General features: G+C 46.2%; 1 protein-coding gene across 4 annotated transcripts in view; it reads right to left on the bottom strand.

Moving 5' to 3' along the window:
- nav3 (neuron navigator 3) overlaps positions 1–26,084 on the bottom strand; it is a 190,540-nt gene that overhangs the window by 123,536 nt on the left and 40,920 nt on the right. For all 4 annotated transcript variants that reach the window (XM_041963487.1, XM_041963488.1, XM_041963489.1 and 1 more), the window contains exons 2-3: positions 14,076–14,193; positions 11,693–11,745 (exon numbers count right to left, since the gene is read on the bottom strand). In XM_041963487.1, the coding sequence (XP_041819421.1) occupies positions 11,693–11,745; positions 14,076–14,193 (171 nt within the window). The remainder of the gene's footprint in view (positions 1–11,692; positions 11,746–14,075; positions 14,194–26,084) is intronic.

Below are 26,084 nucleotides of genomic sequence, written 5' to 3'. Positions count from 1 at the left end.
CAGAGGTTTTGGAAACAGAAGGAGAGAAGTATTTGTGTATTTCTTCCCATGAATAGCAAAGAGCGGCAGGACATGGCAGCTTAGGGTTCTTCACTACGCCGTTAGGATCTGACGCCAGCCGCCTCTCTCATTGTCTATCACCTCTCCATCAACTCTTCTGACACTTGCGCTTCCGCTGGCCTCGTCAGAAACACTCCGCTGATTCCTCTTTCGCCCTGCCCTATCGCTCTGGGCGCGTCCAAAGCAGACAGCTGCTGACAGCCGATGAATCAAAATGGATCAAACGGGACGGAGCTTTAGAGCAGCTGATGGGCAGAGGGGAGGCTGGGTTAAAGGATCCTGTCTCATAATCCAGGGATCATCACTCATCACGTCAAAATACAAAGTAAAGAAATGTTTTCTCACCCGGCGTCGGCTGAGGAAATGTTGTATGCAATATTGATCACGATGGCATTCCCCACAATCCCTGTCCCTGACTGAAACCGTGGCTGATAGCTGAGGACGTGTCTCTCCTAAAATCTTAAAGAAGAGGTTATTGCTCGTTTTCACAAGCAGCATAAGATGCAAACCTCACGCTGAACCTCACACATCCAGACTTAGCTGGCCGGCTCGTGCTGACAGAGTCAATGTTTGCATTCGCAGCAGCCTAAATGTTATGAAACTGTCCACCATAAAACTTGTTCTAACACAAGAAAACCAAACTGAAATCGTTCATTTCAAGTAGCCGAGGCTTCAGAGACAAAACAAGCTCCTCATTTTCACAATCATTTTCTTGAAGAAGTCTTCTGGCTGTGGCAAAACTGGTGCACTGGCTCAGTCGGCATGTAAACACACATGATGCATAATCAACAGGATCTGCATGGCAACGCAGCCCTATATCCATGGATGTCTCAATTATATACGGTGGTTCAATTTCGAATGTTTACAGCATCAGATAACTTGGAAAGCCTCCGTGCGGCGGCTCGCATCTGCAGCACAGACGGCGCGGGTGTGTCCACATGTGTGTGGACGAGTGGCAGAGAGAGAGAGACAAAGATGTTTCATGGATGACAAAGACTAGCACCTCATTCATCTGTGGGTTAGTCACTGAACATGCTTTTTCACGGCTCGAGTCACATCTCATTATCGCTTCTGTTGATGACGGTGTCTCCAAAAAATAGCGAAACGATGCGAAGCCCATGCAAAGATTGTCGAGCGACGTCACTTGAATCATTTTCTCCGACTTGACAAAGCTCCTCCAGAGCCACAGAAGACAGGACGGCGCAGTTTTTTCCGGGTAAATAAACTTAAACGTAAAGCGTGTGGCGTTCTCGTGAAGGTAAAATATCAAACGACTGGAAAACTCGAGAAAAGAGGCCGAGATGCAGCTGGAAAACAAATCTCGGTTAACCTCATCTCAGTTGACGGCTGAGTAATTAAAAACGCAGATAATGAGCAGCTGAAAGCAGATGTAGAGGTGTTATTGTCAATCTTCATCCCAGAGTAAATGAAAGAAAGCAGCCGAGGAGGAGGATGAGTGAGCGGAGGATGTTTTTCAGGGGCGAGACGAGCACGATAAGCATTTCTTGATGGCTTTTAAGTTCCAGCATGACTTGGCTGTCTTCTCTCTCTTTGTCACGATCACGCTGTTACGGTCGTGTTCTGCGTAGGGAAACAGCACAGACGTGACGGAGAGCATTACTGTCGACAGCCGACAAATACGGCTGTCAGTTCTCTGCGAGGCCACTTCTCAAAAAAGGGTCAGAGAGGTTAAGCTGCTGACTCTTCAGGCATCTGTTTGCATAACCTGCTGACCTGCTGCGATGCAAGGTGAGGAATACCTCCACTTTTGGTTCTCCACCTTTAGGTCCTACTATTTGAGATAAAAACAAAGCCTTCTTTTAATGCATTATTACAATGTGGACTGAGCTATGCAACATGGCTTTTATTCCCCATCTTCAGGCTCTTTTAATAATAATAATAATAATAATGCATTTTATTTACAGGCGCCTTTCTGGACATTCAAGGTCAAATTACATCATAAAAATAAACACAGAGTTTAAGAAACAAGTGAGAATAGCAATAAAATCCAATTTAAAAATGCAAATTTTTGCATGCATCACTACAGTTATTTAGGGTTTTGAAAAAAAGTTTTGCTGCTGTATCAGATGTGATGCTGGTTGAAGAGGAGACGCTTCTGGAGCTGCAAATGTGCAGGAAACAGTTAAATGGCCCGATGCTGTCGACAAAAAGCTGAAGGAACGGGTTATGAAATGTCGGGGCGGGACATTTCTGGTAAAGCTTTTAGCAGCGTAAAGATAAAATGTTATATATTAGGCCTATTCAATGAGCGTTATTGGCTGCTTCAATCATAACGCACTGACTGAACTCCCTCTGAGCAACTGGAAGTCAGGAAAATGAAGCAGGGGGGTGATGTGGAGCAGATTGTCACATTAATCCTTTGTCATGTGTTATGGTCCTGAGCAGAGAGCTACTGTAATGTAACTTCTGCTGCATTAGCCTTCGGGCCGCTGCAGTCACTGAGTATCTGCGCCGGCTGACGTTGTCTCCCTGTCTCTCTCTCTGGGCTCTGACTCTCTGTGGGTGACCGCTAAAACGCTGCTGTAGATTTTACAGCAGCTTTTCCCAGATGTTAAATGTCAGATGCAGTTTCCTCTGCTGCGATGGTCAATCGGCAGCGATAAATCAGGTGCAGCAGCTGTTTGTATAAATTTACATTCCCATCTCCCATATTTTGCGCCTCTGTATAGTAATTCCAGTTGCATGTAATGTGGCGCCATGGTTTCCTCCATTTTACCTGTGCAAACCTCTGTTCTTTTAGTGAGTCAGGACAAACACAATTTGGGCATTTATTCTGTCCTCAGCAGAGTCCTGAGATATCAAATATTTACCTTATTCATCTAAATCAGGTGTGGTTCTCACAGGCAGAGACGCATCAAATCACTAAAAGAGTGAGAGGTAGCCATTTGGCACAGGATGAGGTTTGTAGAGCATCCTGGGTGTTAGCGCTGTATCCAGACCAAGTTGGACTTCTCGGAGATCTTCTGCCTCCTTTGTTCCTTTGGTTTAATACAGAGCATTCTGTTCGCACTTCCTGACTGTATGACAGGACTGACTGACTCAAAAGAGTCAGCATCGCTCCATTAATGGGAGCGTGTTAAAAATAAAGCTCAACCAAAGTCACGAACTTTGACTTTTTAAACACACAAAACACAGCTGCTGTTTTCACTTCATGAGACGGCCCAAACTACAAGCCTCTTTTTGTTCAGGCAGTGAGGAGCGAGAGTGACGCTCTGCGATCGCTTGCATGCGTGACACTCGGCATGTCACGCCGCGGGCGGCTGAGCGGGAGGCCGGGCGGGTCGGGTTCAACGAGGGCACGCGGGCGGGAGAGGGGAGTTAGCGGCACGAGCCAAGGTGGCCGGGTTGTGAGTGACCTGCTGATGGGTCTTTGGGCAAATGCTGAATCATTGGTGGCAGATGATAAAGAAGAAAGAGAATTCAGCCTTCCTTGCATATGCCAAATTCTGAGCTAAGGACAGAGGGAATCTGTGAAAAGACGGATGAATTTATACTTTACTACGCACACCAAAACTGCAAGAGAAGGTTCAGAATAGTCCAGAGAGACCGCAGCTGGTGTGTCGCAGTTAAACAAACTGAGCTGGATCAAAGGTTACCAGTCCTTCACTGAGCCCGCTTTAACAAGCGAGCTCTTTGCTCCCTTAACAGAACATCTGCCGATGTCGTTCAGTTATAATGAGTGATTAAAAGCTTCCAATTGAGCTACAAGTGAGCCTGTAATGAGCCCCATGGGCGCTCTGTTCATGCTGCTCAACTGGCTAACATATGAGAGGGTCAACCTGTGCACCAGAACACACACCTCTCGCAATAAAAAACACTGGCGCCTGCAGGGGAACAAAGAAAAAAGGAGATGGACGCCGGAGAAGCTTCACAGGAGTCAGAGAGCTGCGGCAGCGATGTTCACACGCTGTGAGAGAAGTGACGAGTTTAAGCGCAACAGCTGCTGAGGCACTTGAGCAGCCATGCACTAAAAACTGGATCCCACTCTAAGTCCTGGGTACTGGTTTTAGACATGCCAATTTGGGGAATCACACATTCATCATGTACCTCTTTCAGCACCTACTGCACTAATGAAATGTCCTGACACAGGATATCTCGTGCTGCATACTGTGCTGAAAGCATGACAAACGTGTTGGCCCAAGCAACGTGCATGCGTAGAAATATTATAAATCAGTGTGGGAATTAAAATGAAGACGGATAAACAAGCAAAAGAAATGCCAAGATGTGGCATCTGCAGTGAACAAACTCAGACCAGGTTCTTGAAATGTGCAGCGGCCTCTGTAAAAGCTCCCAATAACCTTATTTATCCTAGAGTGCAATACAGGGTAAAATTCAAACAATCATTAAGGACGAGCTCCAGCATCTCTCATCCAGCTAGCGAGCAGACCGTTTTCTTCAACGTCCACTCATGTTTCTTCTGCTGGTGACATCTGAAGAAAACTTCTACTGAAAACCTGTGTTTAGAGTGCTTAAAAGGTGCAGTTCAATGTTCACCTGCTCTGATGGTGAAAAAAAAAAGCATCCAAACATCCACAGAAGCGTCTCCGATCCACCTCTTCACCACCTTTTCTGCTATCTGTCCATATCCTCAGTATGTTCCAAGACTTCAAAGTACTGTCAAAATAGAGCTAATTACACGGCTTGCATTTGATGCTAGCATGGCTAGCTGGTTGTTGTTTGTGACCAGTAGACAACTGAATTATAATTCAGGTCTCTTAAAACAGGTTACCATCAGAATCCATGGTAAGCGGATCCAAGATGATTACAGTTGACATCGTCCATGAATGAGCAAGCAAATGCACACATTTTTCTACAGTTTAACTCTCATTTCCTTTCCTTAATGAATGTTTTGGACAGCAGTTTTCAAGGCTTAAAATCTTTTTTATTGCTGCCTCAGCCTTTGTCACAGAGGATCCCTCTCACTCTGTTTTACTGCCACATTTTCCATCTGATGAAGGATCTGAACAGAAGTCCGAAGCTCACCTCTCTGCCATCAAGGCATCCAGACTCCTAAGAAGAAGTGAGTATGAATTATACCCCCTGTACAGCTATAGTTTCAGCAGTCTAAATTGGCCATCTGCCTCTGCCCTCTTTAAACCGCTCGCTGCCGATTGCTGGGCATGCACAATGACATCAGGGATGTTTCAGAGGCCCAGACTTCCCATCATCATTTGTCGGTGTATTTCCAGACCAACTGACTCTCACATTAGGTGAGCGGCCCGACAGCCAGCGCTGGTGCGCTCAAATTAACAACCTGAGGAGCGGTGTCACACAGATGACAGTTGGTCTGGCATTGCAGGAGCCTGCGCCAGGGACTCGAGTTAGGAACATGATCAATTAGAAGCGGTAAGATAAATGTGCTGATGATGAAGCGTCAGCCCGGTGGAGATGATACCGCTGAGTGGCTCGTGTCGCTCGTCCTCCTGTCTGGCTGCTGTGCAGGCTGCCAACAGATGGGGACCAGATGAAGCTGGTGGGCTTTTATGGTCTCAAAGAAACCCTAAGCTCAATTAGGCCTCAAAGGGAGCGCGTCCAAATGTGTTTCTAAGGCTGAAATGCTGAACATGTATGACTTTTGTAGCATAAGTGGAAATGATATATCACTTTGCTGATGCGAATGGGTTTGTTAAATTCAGTTAAGCTGAAAAATGCAAAGCTATTGACAGTGCAGCCATGCCAGAGGTCTATCAGTCATTCCATCACTGGGATGGTCCTGACGAAAATAGTTCAACAGCTATCGGGTGGATTGCCGTGAAACTTGGTGCAGACATTCATGTCTCCTTCAAGATTAATTCTAATGACTTTGGTGAACCTTGAACTCTTCATCAGTGCCATCGTCAGGCCTAATTTTTCAATTATTGGTCTCATGAACAAATCAAGTTCCAGTTCGACCGTTTTCCTGCTAACCTTCTCATGGTGTCATGTTGTGTTCCTCCATCAACGCAATGCAACATAAACAGATTCATCATGAAATGGGCAGAGCGCTAAAACGCTCGCTCAATGTAAATCAACAGCCAGAGAAATTACAGCCTCAAATCAAACTGGACCGCGCGCGAGCCAAGGCTGCGACTAGCCGATCTAAATGTGATCCATGACGCACTTTAAAATCCAGTACCGCCGATGAAAAGCAGCAAGACGGGGGCTGCCTGATGTGATCTCTCCTCCCCTGACCTGCACAGCCTTCTGCTGACAGATGTTGCATCGCTGCATCTTCGCATTCGGATTTTGACAAGTGTTTGTTTTTCCCTGAAAGCCTTTGCTGAGGTCGCTAGAAGCTAAACACACACACACACACAGAAAGTGAAACTGCACAGTCATCCGTATTGCAGGGAAGAGCTCTGTGGTTTGCTAATGATCTCTGTCTATAATGAGGAGGATTAGTGTTGCGAGGCTTTAATATTTTCTGCTGAATGGGCCTCTTCTGCCGTCCCCCGCCTGCTGTTCCTGTGTTTGAGCGCGATTCTTCTGAGAAATGAAAAAAAATAAAATCACTCCATTCAAAAACCTGGGCGAGCATCTAATTCCTTTGGATGTCTGCACAATTACGGGAAACTGCACTGTCAGAGGGCGTGAGGTTTTACACGGCAGAGGGATTGCAGAGTGTGCCGTGAGGTGAGTGAGACGTTCGGAGGCTTCGCGCCGTTCGAGACCCTTAATCCACAGAATGCATTTATAGGTTTGCATCACGTGCATTTAGCAGACACTTTTATACCAAAATCCAAAAATACATGAAGTAGTCCAGAAGGGGTGAGAGGTGAGTATGTATGTAACTCTCACATCACTCTCGAGCTGCTGAATCACGTCCATGTTGTACATTTTCTGTCTCTACTCGTATCTGAAAAACAGTGAAAAGGGATGCATTCAGCCCAGTGGAAAGAAACAGAACCAGACTCAAATCTCCACTGAGTTGAAAGCCCTTCGTACCACGCTCCTGTCATTCCTCGTTCTCATCATCCTCACTGGCTTGCTCAGCGGTTGCAGATGATTCCTTCCGGGACCAAAAATGTGGTCGAGGGTACGCTTCTGTGGACGAGCCCCGCTCCCAATTTCAGGAACAAATTCCCAGCAATCATTAGTTCCTACACCGATGAATCCGACCGAAACTATTCCCCCCGAAACAAACCGACCGCAAGCTCTACTGGGAAAAAAAACGGGCATGTTTGCAATTTCGACCAGTCTGACCACTGGGAACGCCAGGCCTCAAATGTGAGGAATCTCATTTGCATTAACAATGTAGATGTTTCAAAGGCCTACAGGAAATGCAAAAGAAAACTCATCTTCTTCCATTACTGAAAGAGCTACAGTACAGAAGTAGAGGTCTAACATTTTGTAGACTGCTGCACCTTTGTCTGATCCTAGTAGGAGACTGGTCTGCAGTATTAAAAGTAGTAAGTCCAGGGATTTTGGGGATCTAAGAGAGGATCAATGAGCTATTAGTTAAAGACTGGAAGTGCAACTAAAACTCCTTTTTACTGCATTCATTTCAGTCCAAGTCAAAGGAAAGTTGCGAGGGACAGCATTTTAAAAGCGGTGACATTTAAATCTCCAGTTTCACATTAGCAATCAAGTGACCAAAGTTTGACCTTTCAGTATTAATCGAGGATACCTGCACGCTATAAGTGCAGGATTTTATTACACACTGTAACGGTATGCAGATCAAAGGTCGGACTCTTTTACATATTGTTCTTGATGAGAGCAAATTAGAGCAAGTAGAGGAGGAAAAAACGGGAAAGGGTGGCTATTAATTCATAACGCTACTGCTCTATGCCATGCTATCACTCCAGCTCCCTGAACAGTCAGCTGTGATGCCCTTTGGCCTCATAATTATAAGGACTAAGTATTCAGCCGCCAACTGAAGGTATAGCTAGCTGGCTGAACAGGATATGATTATGGATCAAAATGAATCGAATATGCTTTAAATATCACCGTTCACTTCAGGGATGAATGCATCTGGAGCTTTTTTGTCCTCAAACAAAGTAACTCTGGAAAGGACAAAAAGCAAGTGAAAGGAATCGGCCGCTGGTGGCAGATGTTTGTGCAAAGCCAGAGCAGATTTTTGTTGGCCATCGCTCTTACCGATTGTCCAAACACTGGCCAAGCTTCTCAGTTGGATTAGCTCTGCAGGAAATGATAGCTCTTCAACAGACTTGTGGATCTCTCGCGCTGTGAACACGGCTTTAGGCAAAAAGAGTGCATTATGGATGTAGATTAACTGAAAAGCTTGCGGATGCTGGAGCCGTTCTGGTTTCTGCTCCTCGGCTTCCAGCAGCTGCTCAGTTGGCCTCTGTCCACTGACCAGGCCGACAGCGGCCCACCGTTTAGAGAAACAGGCTTGCGACTGCAAGATCACCATTTTAAGTCCCAAATGGGGGGAAATGTGTGCAGGGGAAGTAAATCAGACTCATCTGCCCCTCTAATGACAGCTGCTGCTACCGCGATGCCTCTGGCCGAGGCGTTTAAGCTCCAGGTGCCTGATGGCCGGTGGCAGGGTTCCAAAATTCACAGCTCGTGTTGTCAAAAGTTAAAAAATGGCTGGTTTTAGTCAGGAGTTGTCAGTAAATAACTTGAGTTTCAGATTGATATCAGTGTTCAAACCCACAGGATAAACAAGCCAAACAAAATACTTGTGCAGTGGGAGAGTCATTTGTTCATGTGTCATCACCTTGATCTCTGAGGGTGGTTTGGTTCATTTGGTCGGGCCAAAGGCGGGAAAAAAAAAGTTATTGCCTCTCAGTTCTGCTCTGGTTCATGTTCACGCTGAGTTTTACAAATGAACTAAGAGCTGTAAGCGCTGAGTCACATGGACTGACAGGTAATTCAGTGATTGGACAGGTTTGGCAGCCTCCATCCTGCACCGTCAGTGCTACATGGAACCATGCTGGGAAATTATAGTGCTGACTGACAGCCAATCAGGCCACAGTTCACAGTGCCTTTTGTGTTCATTAATACCCTCTCTCTCATCTTATGAACAATTCGAACCAATAACAGGGGGAAAAAGAGGTTTCTGTTACCGTAACAGAGATAAGTTACTGCATGGTCACTACGTTTAACTTCTTACTAATGAAGAAGGAAATCAGATATTTATGCTTTAATATTCTAAAATCCTGTGGTTGGTCCGTTTTGCGTCATCACTTCAAACAAAGTGCACCTGAATTACTCACACCCTCATTCTTCTTCTCTCAACACTATGCAGCTCACTCAGATATTAAAAATCCATTAAATGGGTTTGTTTATGTCCGGAGCCTGTTTTAATATCCAACTTTGTGCTGCAGACCACTTTTGTCTCAGATATTCTGATGCAAACTCTGAGCCAGCATGTCATCAGAGCAACTGTCACTGTCCCTTCACATTCTATAAGACCTGATTGTTCAAAACAGTGGTTGTGCAAGCTGGCTATATCCTTGTGGCTGTTATGAGTCTGTGTGTGTGTGTGTGTGTGTGTGTGTCAGATGTTTCCTTCCCTTTGCGCCCACACTATAAGCAACCGTGCTTCCTCAGACTTCAGATTCCCAAGCTGGCCGGACCCTCTGTGGCCAGAGCAGGTGGTGGATCAATGGGCTTAGCAAGCGACTGAGACAAAGAGCTAGCTACACACACACACAAACACACACACACACACGGAGGCCGCTGGCATATCGAGCCACATGCTTGCAGTGCTGCTTGCAGCTCGCCCTTAGTGACCAGCGCGTCAGTGTGAGCTCAGCTGTTTCTAGCGAGGACCAGAATCGCTTTATGCGACTGACTGCATAAATAAATAAATAAATGCGCAGGACTTCATCTTTCCAGCGCTGGTTTTAACTCACACAGTGACAGCACGGGTCACCGGGGTTAACGTGACCTTTGCGCTTTCTTCCTTCCTGCTTGTTTTAAGTTGTTTTTCTAACAGAGTGCTTCCAATACAGCTGCATTCAACACGAAGGGGAAAAATAAAACGGCTGAAAAGCTGCGCCGAATGTGTGAAACCAGTTGTAAAATACATTCTGCTACGTTCCAGTTCCAGTGATGGCACCCTTTTGAAAAGATTCTCTGATTTCCCTCACGCGTCCCCAGAGAGTTTATCAAATCCATTGGCTTCATGACTAATTAGCAGAAACTTTGAAATGCTGATTCATGTTAGGACAATAAATATGGTGCAGAGATGAGGACGGTCAAAAAGGGACAAAAGGGCATAAATACTGACACACAGTTAGGACCAAACACACAGCTCGCCCACAGTGTCTTGCTAAGAAAGTACGCTGAAGCAGCTAAACAGCTTTAGTCACTTTTAATGGCAGGAGGGCAGATGCCAGGGCAAACCAACACTGCATAAACACTTAGTCAACTCTAGTTAAAGTGAGGGGCAATTATCTCACAGTGACGACAATCAGCGGTTATACAGCCCGTCATCTCATTAACAGAGGGGAAAACGACACCGCCAGCATCGCTCGGCCGCATGGCAGCCAGATACACAGATGATTGAAAGCGGCACAGTGAGTCAAATATGTTAGGGTCTGAACGCCTCACAGCTCTGCCCCGTTTTTGGTCAAGTGGCCATGAGGTTACCGCTGTCATCACCATCTTTCTGAACAGTAAAGATGGTTATGGTTTGTGATCAGAGTCGAAACGTTGTCTTTGGGAGCGGATTCATTTCAGCTGTGTGACTTTGTGCAGACACTGCAGGGCTCAGCCTTTGCCTGGTCTCAAACTGCGGCCCTGCTCGCCACCGTACACCTTCCCTCACCATTCAAATGGAAATCAGTGAAAGGTGTTTGTTAAGGTGCTCCCATGTGACGGTGCGTGGCAGGTGGTGGACGCAGCATTCAAATCCATTATTTAACTAACAGTACCAATACAACAATGTACAAATACTTCAATACAAGAATGACATGCATTCAAGCTCAGGTGATAATGTGTATTACACTACAGGTATGTTAATATTGATGCATCAATCAATATCCAGCATTTTAATGATGCAGCTGCTCAAGGTGTAATTCTGTGTGAAATATTGGATTATTTGGCATCTTTGGGCCTCAAACAGTTAAAAAACATATGAGAAGTTTTGAGGGGTCTGTTGTGATCAACTCAGCTCTGAAACGTGAGAGGGTGTCCGTGTCAGACAAGCTGAAAGGTTGGTAGCCACTGGCTTACTAATGTATTTTAAAAGCTTACTATATGCATTTCATTATTATTAAAATCCGAAAAATAATTCGTCAAGGCAGCTGTCATTTGAGTATAAGGCATCTCATGGATCTCACAATTATACTTGAGTAAATGGATCGATGCACTAAACTGCAGTTTCAGCCTCATCTCTTGATCAGTGAATTCAGAGCAGAACATTTAGCAAGGCAGAATTACAGCTCTGTGGATGAGAGCATCACCTGAACGCTGTAAAATGTTATGTGATCTCTGCGTTACCGCGCTGTAATGAGGGAGTTTAAGCTTGTTTTACTGTTGCTCTCTCTTTTTTTCAGGAAAAAAAAGAACCACAAATTAAAAACGTTATTATAGCTTAACAGCAGAGCGGTTAAAAGTCAGACTTTAACATAAGTATTCCTCATAAACATAATTCCCCTCTCGTGCAGCACTAAACGGTAGATGAAGATGGATATGAAAGTTAGGCTGGAACACTCACCATTTGCGACTGGCTCCTGGGGCTGCCATTGATATCCTCCACCTTCTCATTCGCTGCGTGAGAAAGGAAATGAAGAAATGAGATTTTTACTGTCGTCCCGCGCTGAACTTTAACATCCTGACGTCCACTGACGTTTGAGTTCAGGTGCCCAAATCCAGCAGGAAACCTCTGTTGAGGCTAGCATAGGAGAGTATGTGTGTATGAGCATGCATGAGTGAGAGTGAGTGAGTGTGTGTGCGTGTGCGTGTGTGTGTCAGTGTGTGTGTCGAGGTGCAGAGCGACGCAGGAAAGGTCTGGGAAGCAAAGCTGCCTAATTCGTCAGCTGCCGCCAGAGAATTACTGACAGGCCAGCTTGGCCTCATTGTCTGTTCGGGTGAGCAGGGAGGGTAAAGTTTCAATCCAACACAGAGAGAGAGGGGGGGGGGGGGGGGAGAGAGAGAGAGAGACAGAGAGAGAGAGAGAGAGAGTGTTGGAGTTGGAGAGAACAAGAGAGTTAGACAGGGGTTGAAAAAAACGAGAGAGATTTAGGGAAAAAGACAGCATCAGTGCAAGAGGCAGCATATGTAATAGAGAAGAAAATGTGTGTGTGTGTGTGTGTGATAAACAGAGGGAGAGGGAGTCCCAGAAAGAGAAAAGTTCAGAACAGAGATGGAGACACAAAGCAATAAAGAGAGAGAGAGAGAGAGAGAGAGAGACAGAGAGAGAGAGAGAGAGAGCAAAGACAGAAGATGTAAGAGGAAGAAGAAGAAAAGAGTGTGTGGCAGAAATGGGTCTGAAACAACACAGACAAAACGGCTAAGAGCCAGTGCTGGGAAAGTTACAGCAGAAAAGTAATCAGTTACTCATTATTTATCACTGGGTTCAACAAGCAGTCAGTTTGGAGGCAATTTACTGTCCCATCCTTACAGTCAAGCAGCAGGGTTCACACACTCTCTGATGTTGAACAAAACCAGGTGAATCCTGAATCCTGATTTGTCTACAAAAAGGATTAATAAGACTGTTTCCTTATACCCCACCTCTATGTTGAGAATTTGATTAAACAGCATTTGCTCATGGTTAAGGGAGGATGCTGGTACGATGAGAATGTAGCCCACGATCACAAATTTGTCTGAAGGGGCTCTGAAAAGTGTGAAAGTCCATGCTCTCAGACTTCTCGCCAGCAGAGCTTGCAGGGCTATAATGTCATGCTGCGTCCACCTTCTGAGGCTGCTGAGGCACAACTGTCATACTTTCCGTGGCCACAAGAGGTCCTCATCAGGTAAAAGCAACCATAGGTCATTTTAGGCATTTGATCAAATACCTGAAGCCCGAATTACACCATCCACTGCCCACTACATGGGCTGTATGAGCCAACAAATGTGCGATCCTGTCAGCGTGCCGCTCAGGCTGCATATGTCTGAACCCAACCCGATGCAGTTAATCTTCAGCTCTGTCACCCTGCAGCCGGCTAAGAGGATGCAACATGTAAATAAGACAACTTTGGAGTCACTGAGAAAAGCATTTTTTATAGTTTGGGATTAGTAACTGTAATGCAATTACTGCATTTGAATTGTAATCCCTTACATTTCTCTTTGCCTAACACTGGCACGAGCACGTCCAAGACGGCACAAAAAGAGACTGGAGAGAGAAACGAAAGACACGAGGGCTGAGGGAGACAAAGAGGGAGAGAGCCAGAAAAACTGTGAGGGAGTGACAGACAGAGAGAGAGACGAAGGGAAGCAGAGCGCCAGGAAGGAGGAGACATTGAGACATGAAAGGGGAGAGAGAGACAGACAGAAAGAGAGAGAGAGAAGTAAACTCTGTCTTGGGTCCAATGGGAGACACAGGCCTCCTCACCCTGGGTGTCAGAGCCACAGATCTCTGCTACCGCCGCTCGCCCAGCACCCAAAACAAGGGCGAGCTGCTGTGATTTGGCCCAAATACTGTATCAGACAGAAGAACAGCTTCCCTCCAACTCACCACAACAAAGAGCAAACATACAGTGTGTGTGTGTGTGTGTGTGTGTGCGTGCGTGCATGAGTGTGTGTGCGTGGGTGGTCGCTTCATCTACCAGGCAGAATGAATTATAGACACACGCAGTGTTTTATCACTGCTGATGACACATGGATTTATTCATCTCTGCTTTCCTAATATGTCGTTCAAACAGTGGCAGTCACACCTGCAGTCAGACATGACGCTGATCTGGGAACAGAACAGTCACGTCATGATAATTATGCAGATTACAGCTGAATGGAGTAAAGGGCTGAACTGGATTACTTGAACATAAAAGCTGTAGAAGGAAGAGGAGAGTCGGATAATAGACTACACAGCAGTAGATAAGAGAGAATAGATCGACGCAGGGGGGTGTGTGTGTGTGTGTGCGTGTGTGTGTGTGTGTGCCTACCTATGATCTGGATGATCTGTGCCAGCAGGACTCCATCGGTGACGTCCTGGCTCAGGTCCTTGATGAGGCGTGGACAGCCAGACTTGGCCAGGTAGTGATTGGCCCAGTCTGTGTAAATCTGCAACGACAGAACAAGCATCCTGTAAGTGTGTGTGTGTGTGTGTTTTGTCCTGAGATGAACCAATTCAGTCATTTAAAAACAACATCCTTTCATGACACTGTTTCCTTTACAAAGGAACATCTGATTGGTTGCCATTTTCTGGATACCATGACACTGCATTAACTGACCCGGCTCAAGCATACCGGCTGCTGAAAATCATTTCAGTCATTAGGTATGTCATCAGGAAATGAAACTACAAACATGGTGGACTTTAATGTCCTCATCATTTGATGGGTTTGAGTTCCAAGCTTTCAAAAATAACCAAAATTATTCAATTATTGTCACAAAGCGCTTCAGAGAAAGGTCCATAGGCAGTAAAGAGGAGGGCAGGAGGGCTGCTGAGAGGTTAACACAGCGTGCAGTGACAGTGTAAACAAAGGACAGCTGAGGTCTTGAAGGCTTCTTTAGCCTTTCAGTCATCTTCTACCCTTTGATCGCACAAACAAGCGCTGACATCTCCTCCACGCTGCCTGTCCAGCACACCGCGCTGCCTCTCAGGCTTCTCTACAGCGCCGTCCAAACGCTCAGCTCTCCGCACACCTCCACCACTCACAACGCAAAGATTTTAAATTTGAGATTAAAGTTTAAATACAGTTCCAGAGTATCTGACCACTAAGCCAACCTCACACAGTCTTGCTATCATTTCAAATGACTGTCTTTATATAAAACTAGTCTTAATTAAGTCTTTTGCTGCAACAGGTGGATTCAGTTCTCCATCTATACATGTAGACCCAGGGGAGCAGCATGTCGGATAATCTTTTGTATTGTCACCTAAACCTCTTAACAGCCGCTTTGTCTTTCATTAGAGCCCATAAGCCGAATAATAAGCAACGCTTTGTCCGTCAGGCAACAGACTGACCTCGACAGCTGCTGCGGTTTGTCCGGGCTCTGGAGACGAAAGATGTGAATCACATTTGGCCTCCGAGTGCTTGGCCCCGCGGACGCAGACACCGACTGAAACAATCAGGTTCTTTTGTGTACAACTGGCTCCATTTCTCACGCACAAACTTGACGACGGAAGAAGCTACGAGTGGGGAAAAGATGTCCCTTCCACCTCTGTCCATGAAATGCTGCTTCGAGCAGCTTCGTGCATCAAAAAACTTCACCCACGCAGTTATTTCATCCAATCGCCAAAACTTTTTAAGATTTCACCCCGAATCTTCTCACTAAGAACCAGACGGCACCTGAAAACTGACAACATGAACAAGAACAGAGATCCTGTTCCTCCCACCGTGCAGAGGGTGCGTTTGATATAAATTTCCACAGACAGCCATGGAGGAACGTCTTTCTTCCTGCTGGAGTTGAACTGATATTCTGGGACCAGAAAGAAAAAAAAAACCCTGAACCAGCCCATATAAAGACACTAACTGCTGCACGGCTGCCTGTAACTTTTCTTGTTATCCCTGGATTTAACAAAAAAAAGAAAAATAAAGCGATACAGGACTGAGCAGCATGAAGGACTTCGAATGATGAAAATCCCCTCAGAAATGTAAGATCTTCCACGAGGGTGGGGGGAGGGTGGACCACTTAAAAAGAGCCCCTTAATGTCAAAAAGGAGAGTGGACTCAGATGTAAAGTTCATATTAAAGTGATGGATTTTCCTTGTGGTTTCGGTGCCGTGCTTCCTGTCAGTCAAACTGGGTGGTAGGACTTCAGAATCTCTGGATTCTCTGCAGATGAACTTTCAGTAACGAGAGCAGACTTCTCAGCATCTCGAATGGTAGACATTTCCCAAGGAATTCCCTCGTAAAACCCCTCATGATGAAATGATCCGGTTTTCCCCTCATTTACCTCACATGCCGCCCTCAATTAAAAGCATTTCTCTCCCGCTCTTTCCTTTTTCTTGGAAGCCAAACGTTTGCTCCTTTAAAGTCGCCGCCTCTCAGAGGCTTGTGTCTGTTGTGGTTTCCTTCCTCGACTTTCTCCGTGATGAGAAGTCGTAAAAGTGCAAACCCGAAAGAATGGGAGCCGTCATTGGGAAAGCGCGCAAAACGAACGGGCTCGCTTACACAGACGCGCAGAAAAACACACACCGCAGACGCAAGCCGCATCCCATCAGGGGGCAAGTAAACAAACAGGAGAGCGGGAGGATGGAGAGTGTGTGTGTGTGAAGGAGAGACATTAAGAGTGTGTGTGCTGCTCCTGCTGACAACTACAGTCACGGCATGCTGCAGGAAATTCCACCAGGGCTAGAACACAAGCTGCTGGACAGTTCACCAGACACCTGGGACGAAGAGGAGGAGGAGGAGGAGGGCTTGATCTGTTACATTGTTTTAGCAGCCACCTCCCTCTGCCATACATCTCTCCCTTTATCTCACATTTACCCTTAAAAGGGTGCAGGGCCAGAGGATTAATGCCTCTGCAGAGAAACAGAGGCAGATACGCCGTCGGGGGGAAAGTCTTAACCCTCCTGCAGGTTTGCATCCAAATGAGGCTCAAATATTCACCAAATTTCCAGAAGAAAGCAAAAGGAAATGCGAATTAACGTGTGTTTCCATACTGGAATGGGAATATTAGGAGCGGAGTGCATTGAGATATACAGCGGGTGGTGCTAATTCTCCAGTCAGGTGCCATTAAACATTTGCAGAAGAAGAAAGACGCGACGAGATGAAGTAACAAAAGGAGCGCAAGTGAAACCATGAGCCAATGAAAATGATGTGGAAGCATGCATTTAGCTGAGGAAGACTACAGTCTCCTCATCGCTGCACATACGCCTGACGCAGTTGTCTCTTCTTCTTCAAATAAATCAAGTGCTGCACGTCATGATTTATTCACTGAGTCTGCTTTCATTGCACTCTGCTTTTATCGATACACCAACGTTTCCACTTCAACCAGCGTCAAAACTGACTTTTTCCAATTTTCGGCATTTCCGCTCAGGAAAATTGAAAATGCACACGAAAACAGGTGGATGGAAACAGAGAGGCCTTTCCGTCGCTTCCTCAACTCTTGCGGAGAGAGCAAGTTAGAAGTGAGGAGAAGAGGTGGGGAACAAGCTTTGGCTGAATTCCAGATTGCATTTCTTTTTACCTTCAGCACGCACTGCAGCATGCTCAGTACTGTTGCGTGCTTCTTCGTCTTGACGCTGCAAATTGAACTTTGACCCCCTTGCTCATACATTAGTTGCAGAGTCCAGGTGTGCAAAGGATTGTGGGTCAGAATAGTGAGTAAAGCATGTTGGTTTGCACACTGCAAAACACGACCAGATGCAGTAGGACTTCCCTTTTTTGGCAGACTGCATTTGACATGCTATGTATTGGGACACCCTAAATCTTTTTCTGGCATACTAAACAGTGTGGCACTATAGGTATTGGAAGGCAGCACAGACACCTAGCGGACGGTGCGACACCCAGCGGATGAATCCAATTTGGTGCGAATTTGTGGCTAAAATAGCCAGCTGCCTCTGCATCTGCTGCAGATCCTGCGGGGATATGATTCCAATAAACGCACGCCTCCAGAGCTATACGCCGTCCAGCCTGGAGGTCAAACTATCTGCATTTGATCTGGACAGTTTCAGTGGATTAGCAGCGTTTACCACCACAGCGAGACAGTTCAGCTTCACACGGGCTGACAATCGCAGGGAAGGCAAACTGAAGCATCTTTAAAAGCCTGCTCTGTGCAAACACTCGTTCCTGTCTGCAAACACTTGTCTAGCTGACTGGTGGAAAGCCTCCACATATGAATCTACAATGGATCAAACAAGCCACTGGAGGTGTTTAATAATTAAACTAGACTCTGTATTGGACTCCAACAAATCTCATCCTCTTTGTATCAAATGCATCAAACACCACTCTGCCAATGATTTCTGCCTTTTTGCTGCGGTTTAAACAGAAGCTCCAGGATGAAATAGATGAGCTGAGTGAGCTGCAGTGAAATGGACTGCTAAGCAGTCTGGACATGTGATAAATCTGAGTAAGATGCGCCATCAAGGTTGAGCAAGGTTTACTTTTTCACCAAAAAATAGCTCGAGTGCTTTCAAATCCGCTTCTATAACAGCTTCATAAAACCTACATAAACAGCAACGTCGCTAATATACAATCAAACGAAAAAGTTCCCTCCAGCTTCTCGAGAAACAGCTTATTTTTGCTCTGTTGTGTTGCAAGTCATTCAGTCCCTGCTTACTTTTCCTGAAAAGCCACGGCTTCTGGAATGTCTTCGATTTCGTGACGGCTCACTGTGACGCTGACTCACTTTCTGTCGTTTGTTATGGTCCAACCTGCCCACTGTGGAACAGCGTGTGCTCCAAAATCCTGTTTTAAACTGAAATATGTCAACTTGTGGAAGCAGAAGCCATCATAATGGCAAACACTGTTTTCGCACTTTGACAGGGACATAATTAAGTTTGCAGCCAAAACCCTTCTTTGGTTACTTTATGGCTGCGTAAACTGAGCGTGTGCGATTGATTCACATTTCTTTGTTTAACACAGAGATCAAGCTGGACTAAAAATACCGCCAGTAACCTAAATACGATCTGCCAAAATGTGTAAAGCAAGGGGGTACCACTGTAAAACCTAACTGGAACAGCTGCAGGACGCGTCAGCCGTCAAGAAAGCGCTGCTGTGCTGCTCAATAAAAGCTCTTCCAAATCTAGGTGCGGGCACTTTCAGAGCTCCCCTGTCAGCAGATCAGTTTGAAAAATTACAAGGAGTCGACTTCAGTAGAGCTCAGACAAATCAGGCAAAGACGAGAGGAGACAAAAAAAGGCGAAGGCTGAGAACAACAAACCTTCCTGCTCCCCATCCTAACGTCAAGCTGAGCTGGAGAAAGGTAAAAGTGGCTTTGAAATGTGGTGTCTCACCTGGCACAGCGCGTGCCATGCAGTCCCTCACCTGCCTTTCCTGTCTCTTCTATGCAAAATCACAATAACAGCAATCAATCTCAAAAAAGTAAGTCATCATTAAAAGAAACCCTCTGAAACATGGTGAAGGGCGTAGCTGCAGATGTCCCAGGTTCAAACCTGACCTGAGACCCCTGGTCCCCTCTTCTCTCCTCTCTGACAAAGCACAAGCATCAAAGAGCCGTGTGGTAAGAAGCCTGCCTCCTGTGAGCGCCGGCTCGCTGATCCTCTCACTTCAGGACTCCTCAGAGTTCAGCCTGCCAGCCCCCCGCACTCGTTAGCCTCTCCTCTCTGAATCCCAATCGCTCTGGGAAGCGGAGGCTGCGCTACGACAGAGGCAAAACATCAGCAATAACACCACCTTCTGTGGAGCTGACTGAGACTACTGACATCATAGAGACACGCATGCTGGATGAGACGACAACAACACACACACACACACATACACGGACAATCTACAAATTCCCCAGACACTCATACACAAGCAAACACACATTGAACCCCCTCCCCTCGCCCACCCTCCTTCCTCTTTCTTTCTTTCGGCAGCCAGCATCAGTCAGCAGAAGTCCAGGCTCTGTGAAGATGTTATCCTTATTGATGTCACATGAAGTGTCTTTCCTCTCTCGCCCCCTCTTCCTCTTCCTCTCTACCTGCAGATCTCTCCACTCGGCGCCAGGGATCCCAAACGCTGCCAACAAGCAGCCAGCTCTCACCCCAGAGCAGATAGGCTGCCTTCAACAGTCCTGATCACAATGCAGTGACTACAGCTACGCAGGTATTATTGGCAGAGGCTGCAGTGGAGCTGTTCAGCCTCCGGGGGGAGCCAGTTAAAAGGAGAGATGAGATGCGGGAGTCAGAGGAGATGGGGCACAGAGGAAGTCAAACTACGCAGGACTCACTGTAGCTCCCATGTATTTATTAACGTGCTTCCGCTGAATGACTGTTAATGTATGGGCTCTTTAATCAGGGCATCATTCCAACGCTGTCTAATAGGTTAAGAACTTAATTGCATTCAGGGGGTCTGAGCATATATGGAACCACTTGGAGGACATTCAGCTGTGTAATGCTGTTTAAAACAGGCGAGCCAGGAGAGAGGTCTCCGCCGTGGCTACCCTGGCTCGAAAAACCTCAACTTGGCACCGGTGCCGCTCCCGCATGGCTCCTAAATGTAATTAAACACAACATAAAGCTGCATTAACTAAATGAGCGATGAGCCAGTGGGATCGATGGAGCGTCCTCCGTGTTTCTCTGCCTCGTAGCCGTCTCTGGGTCGTGAAAAACCGGGAGACGGAGGGATGGAAACAGGATCGGATGGCAGCATCGCTGTCGAGCCAGCTTGGTAGAACAAAAAGATGCTGTTTCCCCCCCTGAACGTGTGAGAGAGCAATTATCCCTGCATGCCATAAGAAGAAACTACAGGCTGGCGTCTATGTGCATAATGACAAGCTGCAAAAGCTTTGCAAAACATATGAAAGTACTCTGCTTTGTATAATAATGCTTATCTGATACGTTTGTCCACAAAAATGTTTAATACTCTTGTTAACAATCTTAAATACTAGTTTAGCCCCCACATGAAACTCAAGCTTGCATGTACACGTGTTAAACTGGGATACTTTTCCTCTTCTGCAGATGATGTGAAAGCAGCCTCCACGGGTCAAACTGCATTCTGCACAGTGAAGGTCAAACATTCAGACGAAGCAACACATTCTGAGTGGAGTGGGGACTCGAGCTGACTTCACGTGGCAGAAAGGCAGATCAGTGATACTGCAGCTCGGAGCCTCGCGGTAACTTGCGAACTGGAACTGAAGGAAGACTGTGGTAATAATAATGTCTTGATCGGGCTGCAGAGTTTCAGTAAGTTTGACTTTTCTGAAAGTGCGGCTAATGTAGCTGCACAGCTGTGCAGTCAAATAGCAAATTCTAGAGGAAGCAGAAGCCCGGACCCATTTTTCTTGGGTCAGTAAAAGAGATGAACTGCATAATCCCGGAGACATCCAACTGTGAGCATCTGCCGCTTCTCCCTGCAGTGTGTCCGCGGAGGAGGAGGTCCAAATGAAAGATAACCGTGAGATTTGAACCATGAGAAATCCTTCGGGGGGAAGGCACAACTGTCAGTGTCCAACTGCATTATCGAAGCACCTGGAAGCCATTTCCACTATATAAACCTTTTTGGTTTGACGCTTCTCCACTCCCTCTGAAACCATCATTATCTTGTCCTGGGAGTGGAACAGAGAGGCCTCCTCCAAACCTACCTAATCCAGAGGTAATAGCGGCAGGCAGCTGTCCAACATGGATGTGCTCCAATCTAGCAAACACCCAAGTGGGGGGGGTTCACGCCGAACAATATACAAAACGCAGACTCAAAGTTTCCTTGCGGCCTGGCGCTGGTGAGGAGGGATTAAAAATACTGACTTTATTTACGTGACAGTGTTCCTCACAACAGCTTTAACAGGCGGGAGCAGACAGCAATCTGGAGGATGTGAACGGGATGAGCGGGGAGCACCTTTGTTGCCGTGCCAACGGTCAATCACAGCCCAGTCTGGGTGTGTGCGGTTGGAGGATTTGGAGGTGAGAGGAGATCGGCCTGTTAACAAGAATGATAAAGCAGCGATAAAACGCTAATCAAATGCAACAACAGCCGTAAAATAGAAGAAAGAATGACGGCGAGTAATCTATTTATGCACATGAGACTAAAAATGAGGCTTACGGAAACATGTCAATTCACTCTAATCTCTCCTGCCAAAAGAAATCTCCTTTGACTCCTCAGCCAAAGTCTTACTCAATGTTTCCTCAGAGCCTATTAAGAGTGCACCACTGTTTGTTTGGCTTATTTTTTCCAAGGAAAACTGATTAAGCATGCATGTTGCCTTCAAGGTCCCGCTGCGCCATTGTGCAGCTCCATCCAAGCCGTTGGACAGACAGGTGCCTTGCTCGTGGGTACACGAGCTGCTGCAGCGTGAGACAAAGGTGAATTTCACTGGTTTTCCAAGCTGATCTGGGAGATTCCTACCAGCACCTCCTGACTTCCAGTCTGCCACTGACCGAATGACTTCACTCTGACCGGCAGATACCAGATAAGCAGATAAGAGCGTGCTGCTAAAAACTGAAACATTCAGTCATGGTTTTCTCATGCCACGACCTGCCAAGCCACTTCGTCGTTTCAGGGGAAATCCCGAGGAGACGACGACATAATTGTATAGCTAAGAGAAGCTGGGACGCACAATCCACATCGGATGCGCTCGCACACGTCAGTCTGCGAGATATTTCGCAGCCAGAGAGGGAGATGGGATGACAAGATGGTCAGGAAGAAAAAAGCAAAGGAGTAGAAATGATAGCTCCAAACAGACAGCAGCAGGCAGACAAGAATAAAAGGCAGACAGATGTGTTTGTTGACCAATTTCATAAACTGTCAGTGGTTACAAGGGCCAATTACAGGCAATCATTCGCCAAAGCAGCAAAATTTTAAGGTAGCACACAAGGGAACTATTACATGTAGTAGCTTTCCATTATTTTTTGCCAGGAAAAATGCTAAAATATCTCATATCATTCGGTTTCATAGCGCCAGCCTGGCACATGAAGGACGCATCTAAATCATGGCTATCCGCCGACTATAAAACACCAAGCACAATGTAACCCAATGACCAGGAGCATCAGCATCAACGCACGAATTTCCTGCTGACCTCGAATCTGCGCGGCCAAAACGTAGGAAGAGGCTTTGCTGGACGAGAGGTTCGCTAACAAAAAAGCCGAGAGGAGTTCCGTTCAGCGGCTGATTCGTGTTTATATGATGGAAATACATCAGATGCTCTGAGGAAGTAGGAGTCATTTTATACAACCTCAAAACACACATCCTAAAACACAAACACCCTTCCTTCCCCTGCCAGCGGCCTCGACTCCAAACCAGAAGACGGAGGACTAGATTTACACTGTCTCCAGGTCCAACAGGTCGTTTACTTCGCACAGCCATAAAACACGGAGGTGAAGTGCTGAAAGCTAAATTTAAGTCGTAAAATATAAAAATAAGCCAGGGAAGAGGATCTTTGCCATCCTGCAATTATGAAAACACTTAAAAGACACTAATGGAAGTTAGAGTATAGGTTTGCGAGAATACGCTGTAAAAGATGGAGGACAAAATACACAGTGCTTGATCTCTGTGCAAAAAAATCAAATAGAAAGCGACGCGGTCAGTTGAAACTCCAGCTTTCTGTTGCTTCCCTCCAGTCTCTCCCCGTTCAGCGCTCGTCTCTGCATGTCTCTAAAGTCCATTCATAAAGCGTCAGGTCACGGGTCAAACATCCACAGACGCATCGTGGACCAAATGTGCGATACAACCTCGGAGTTGATTTGAAGCTCTGTGAATTATCTTTTAAGAGAGCTTCAGTAATGTGGCTGTTTGATAAACCGTGTCGGGATGACTGATGGCTGCATTGTTCGTGGATTACTCTCATAACAGCAATCGTTTCATTAGTCATTACATCATAAAATATCATGGAACGATATTTACAAAGTGAAGTTCAGCCATGACTCAGTGTTCAAATCCCTTCATTTCGGAGGAATGAAGAAATGTGTTGTCTTCATCACACTCAGGTTTTTAATCTTAAGTGCAGCTCAGAGATATTTTATCATATGTATAAACCTTAGTTATGTTTTGAACATTTTTTGAATCATTTTATTTTATAACTGTTATTTAACTCCTCTACACTCTGTTTTATTACTGGGATAAAAAAAAAAAATACTTGAAATCCCATAAACAACATAAACCAAAGCAGTGTGTTCAAGCCATCATCTCTGCCCTTAAAGTACAGACGTGTAGATTGCAGCAGCCGCTTTAGCAGACACACACACACATACACACCATGCATCCTCACAGCAAGGTTTATGAGACACACTCAGACACAAGCAGTATCTCACCTTACCATGGTAACCACAGCATGTGAGGCAGCGTCTGGCTCACTGGCGCTGTGGCGTGCGAGCCAGACGCTGCCACCATCGTGTTGGCGAGGGACACACACACACACAAGTGCACGCTCGCTGACAGCCACGCACATCACAAACATTTCGAGCTCCCTGCAGCGCTCGCAAATGTCTTTTTCCTGGGACGGCAACAGAAAGACGCGTTGCTCATCCGGTCATAGCAAACCTGTCAAACCGAAGAAGGTTAGGGTCGGGGGTTAGGGGTTAAGGTTAGGGTGAGGGCTGCTCTTCAAAGGTTTACTATAATTTAATGATTCCATTGCTATCCTAGGAAAAAAAATCTCTCTCTCACAATCAGTCGGTGTGTCACAAAAATATCATCCAAATAGAAAAGCAAACAAACTCTCAGCTCTGGCCAGTTAAAATAATGCATGAAAAAAGCAGGAGCCTGTGGAGTGCCCCGTGCTAATTAGCTGTTTAGCCGCTAGCTCACAAGATGAGCTCCTTCCACCGGCTTACATCACTGTACAACACACGGCATCACCTCACTGTCGTGGTAACAGCCCTAATTGAAGGCCTGCGTTGAACAGCAGGCAAACTTCTCCTGCTCGGAGGCGGTGGATGGCGGCCTTAACAAGCTTCCCGGGGCTTCCGGCTGACACCCGTCTATTCCGGGATGCTGCAGGGCTCTGTAATCATGCCTTCAGACCTCGGCAGGCTCCGCCCACTCCAAAACACACAAATAAATCAGGAGAGGCAAACAGGCCACCGTGTCATTAGCTACCCCTGCTGCAGCGAGACGCGCTGCCAGAAATGTACGGTCACAGATTACAGATCCTTATCGTCCCCCCGCGGGGTTCGAGCTGTTCTCCAGGCCGATTCCAACAAAAACCAGATCAGGAGGAGGCGATCCGTGCCGGCGTGACTCACCGCTGGCCTGAACAGATTAGTCACACTTTCTCACACATCTGACTGGCTTACTGTTCATTAACTCAAGATGAGTCAGCTGCTGAGTTTCACTAGTTTTGGTCGGCTGACAGTAAAGAGTGGGCTCCAGTTAGGCCTGATTTGGAAGCACTTTCACGCACAACAACTGTTGCTTTTGCCACTATGAGCGGTGTCCCTCTCTGGACAATGATATTATGACCGTGATAAAATTGATTTTATTTGCAGTAAAAAAGGTGTTTTATGAAATGCAAAGGAAACTACAGAAATAAGAGCATATGGGGATTGTAATCAGGCCTGTGCAGATGGGAGGTCACAAGTTTTGTGGACAAATACTCACATTTACGGCCCTCGGCTTATGGTAAACACTGCGTTCTAAGACCACAAAGCTATCAGCAGCCCACCAACTGCTGAGATCTTGATCAGGTATCAGCCCCTCCGGATGTATCTGGCCTTTGTTGTTTGTGTAAAAAGCCCATTTATATGCAGCACACAACACATGTCTGTTTGCTTTCAATCGCGACTGCCATCTGCTTGTTGAGAAACAAATTAATGTAGATCACTAGATTAATGGGTTTTTGATTGGGTGCCGTCCAGCCTGCCAGGAGCCTGGGCCGGTTTTTATTAACAAGGCTCTCAGAGGACGAGAGCGGGACAGCGACACTGCGCCCGGCCACTCAGCGAAGCGTTCGCTCTGCTTAGCTGCTGATTGGTGTGCCCGCTGTCGACTCTCGGAATATGAGCAAAGTCTTCAGCTTCGATAATAACACACGACGGCGCCTGAACAGGAGGGGACGTCATTTGTTTTGTTTCAAGCGGTTGGTTTTACTATGGATAGAAGTTGTTTTGCGCAGACAGAGTGAAATCAATCATTCTGTTTCCTTCGTTTGTCATTTTAGACGTTTCTGTCTTGCTCTATCAAGTACCAGCAAGAACGCTGGTGTTATTAGTTATTCTAACTCTCCCCCACCCAGCTGAGAGAGGGCATCAACACACTCTCTGGACTTGTGAAGGGAAGCATTGCCATTAAATGGACATCATATAAAACAGAGAGAAGACTTTCTAGCTGCTTCTACTACTTGTCGCTTTTTCTGGGCTCGTTTCAGTTAGCAATCTGCTGGGTGAGTTTTTCCCTTAAAAATGTCTTCAAGCTGTA

Source organism: Chelmon rostratus, chromosome 22 (assembly GCF_017976325.1).
Source record: "Chelmon rostratus isolate fCheRos1 chromosome 22, fCheRos1.pri, whole genome shotgun sequence".
In the NCBI taxonomy this organism is placed as follows: domain Eukaryota; kingdom Metazoa; phylum Chordata; class Actinopteri; order Chaetodontiformes; family Chaetodontidae; genus Chelmon; species Chelmon rostratus.
The sequence above is the reverse complement of the archived record's forward strand: the minus strand, read 5'-3'. Positions and strand labels throughout refer to the sequence as shown.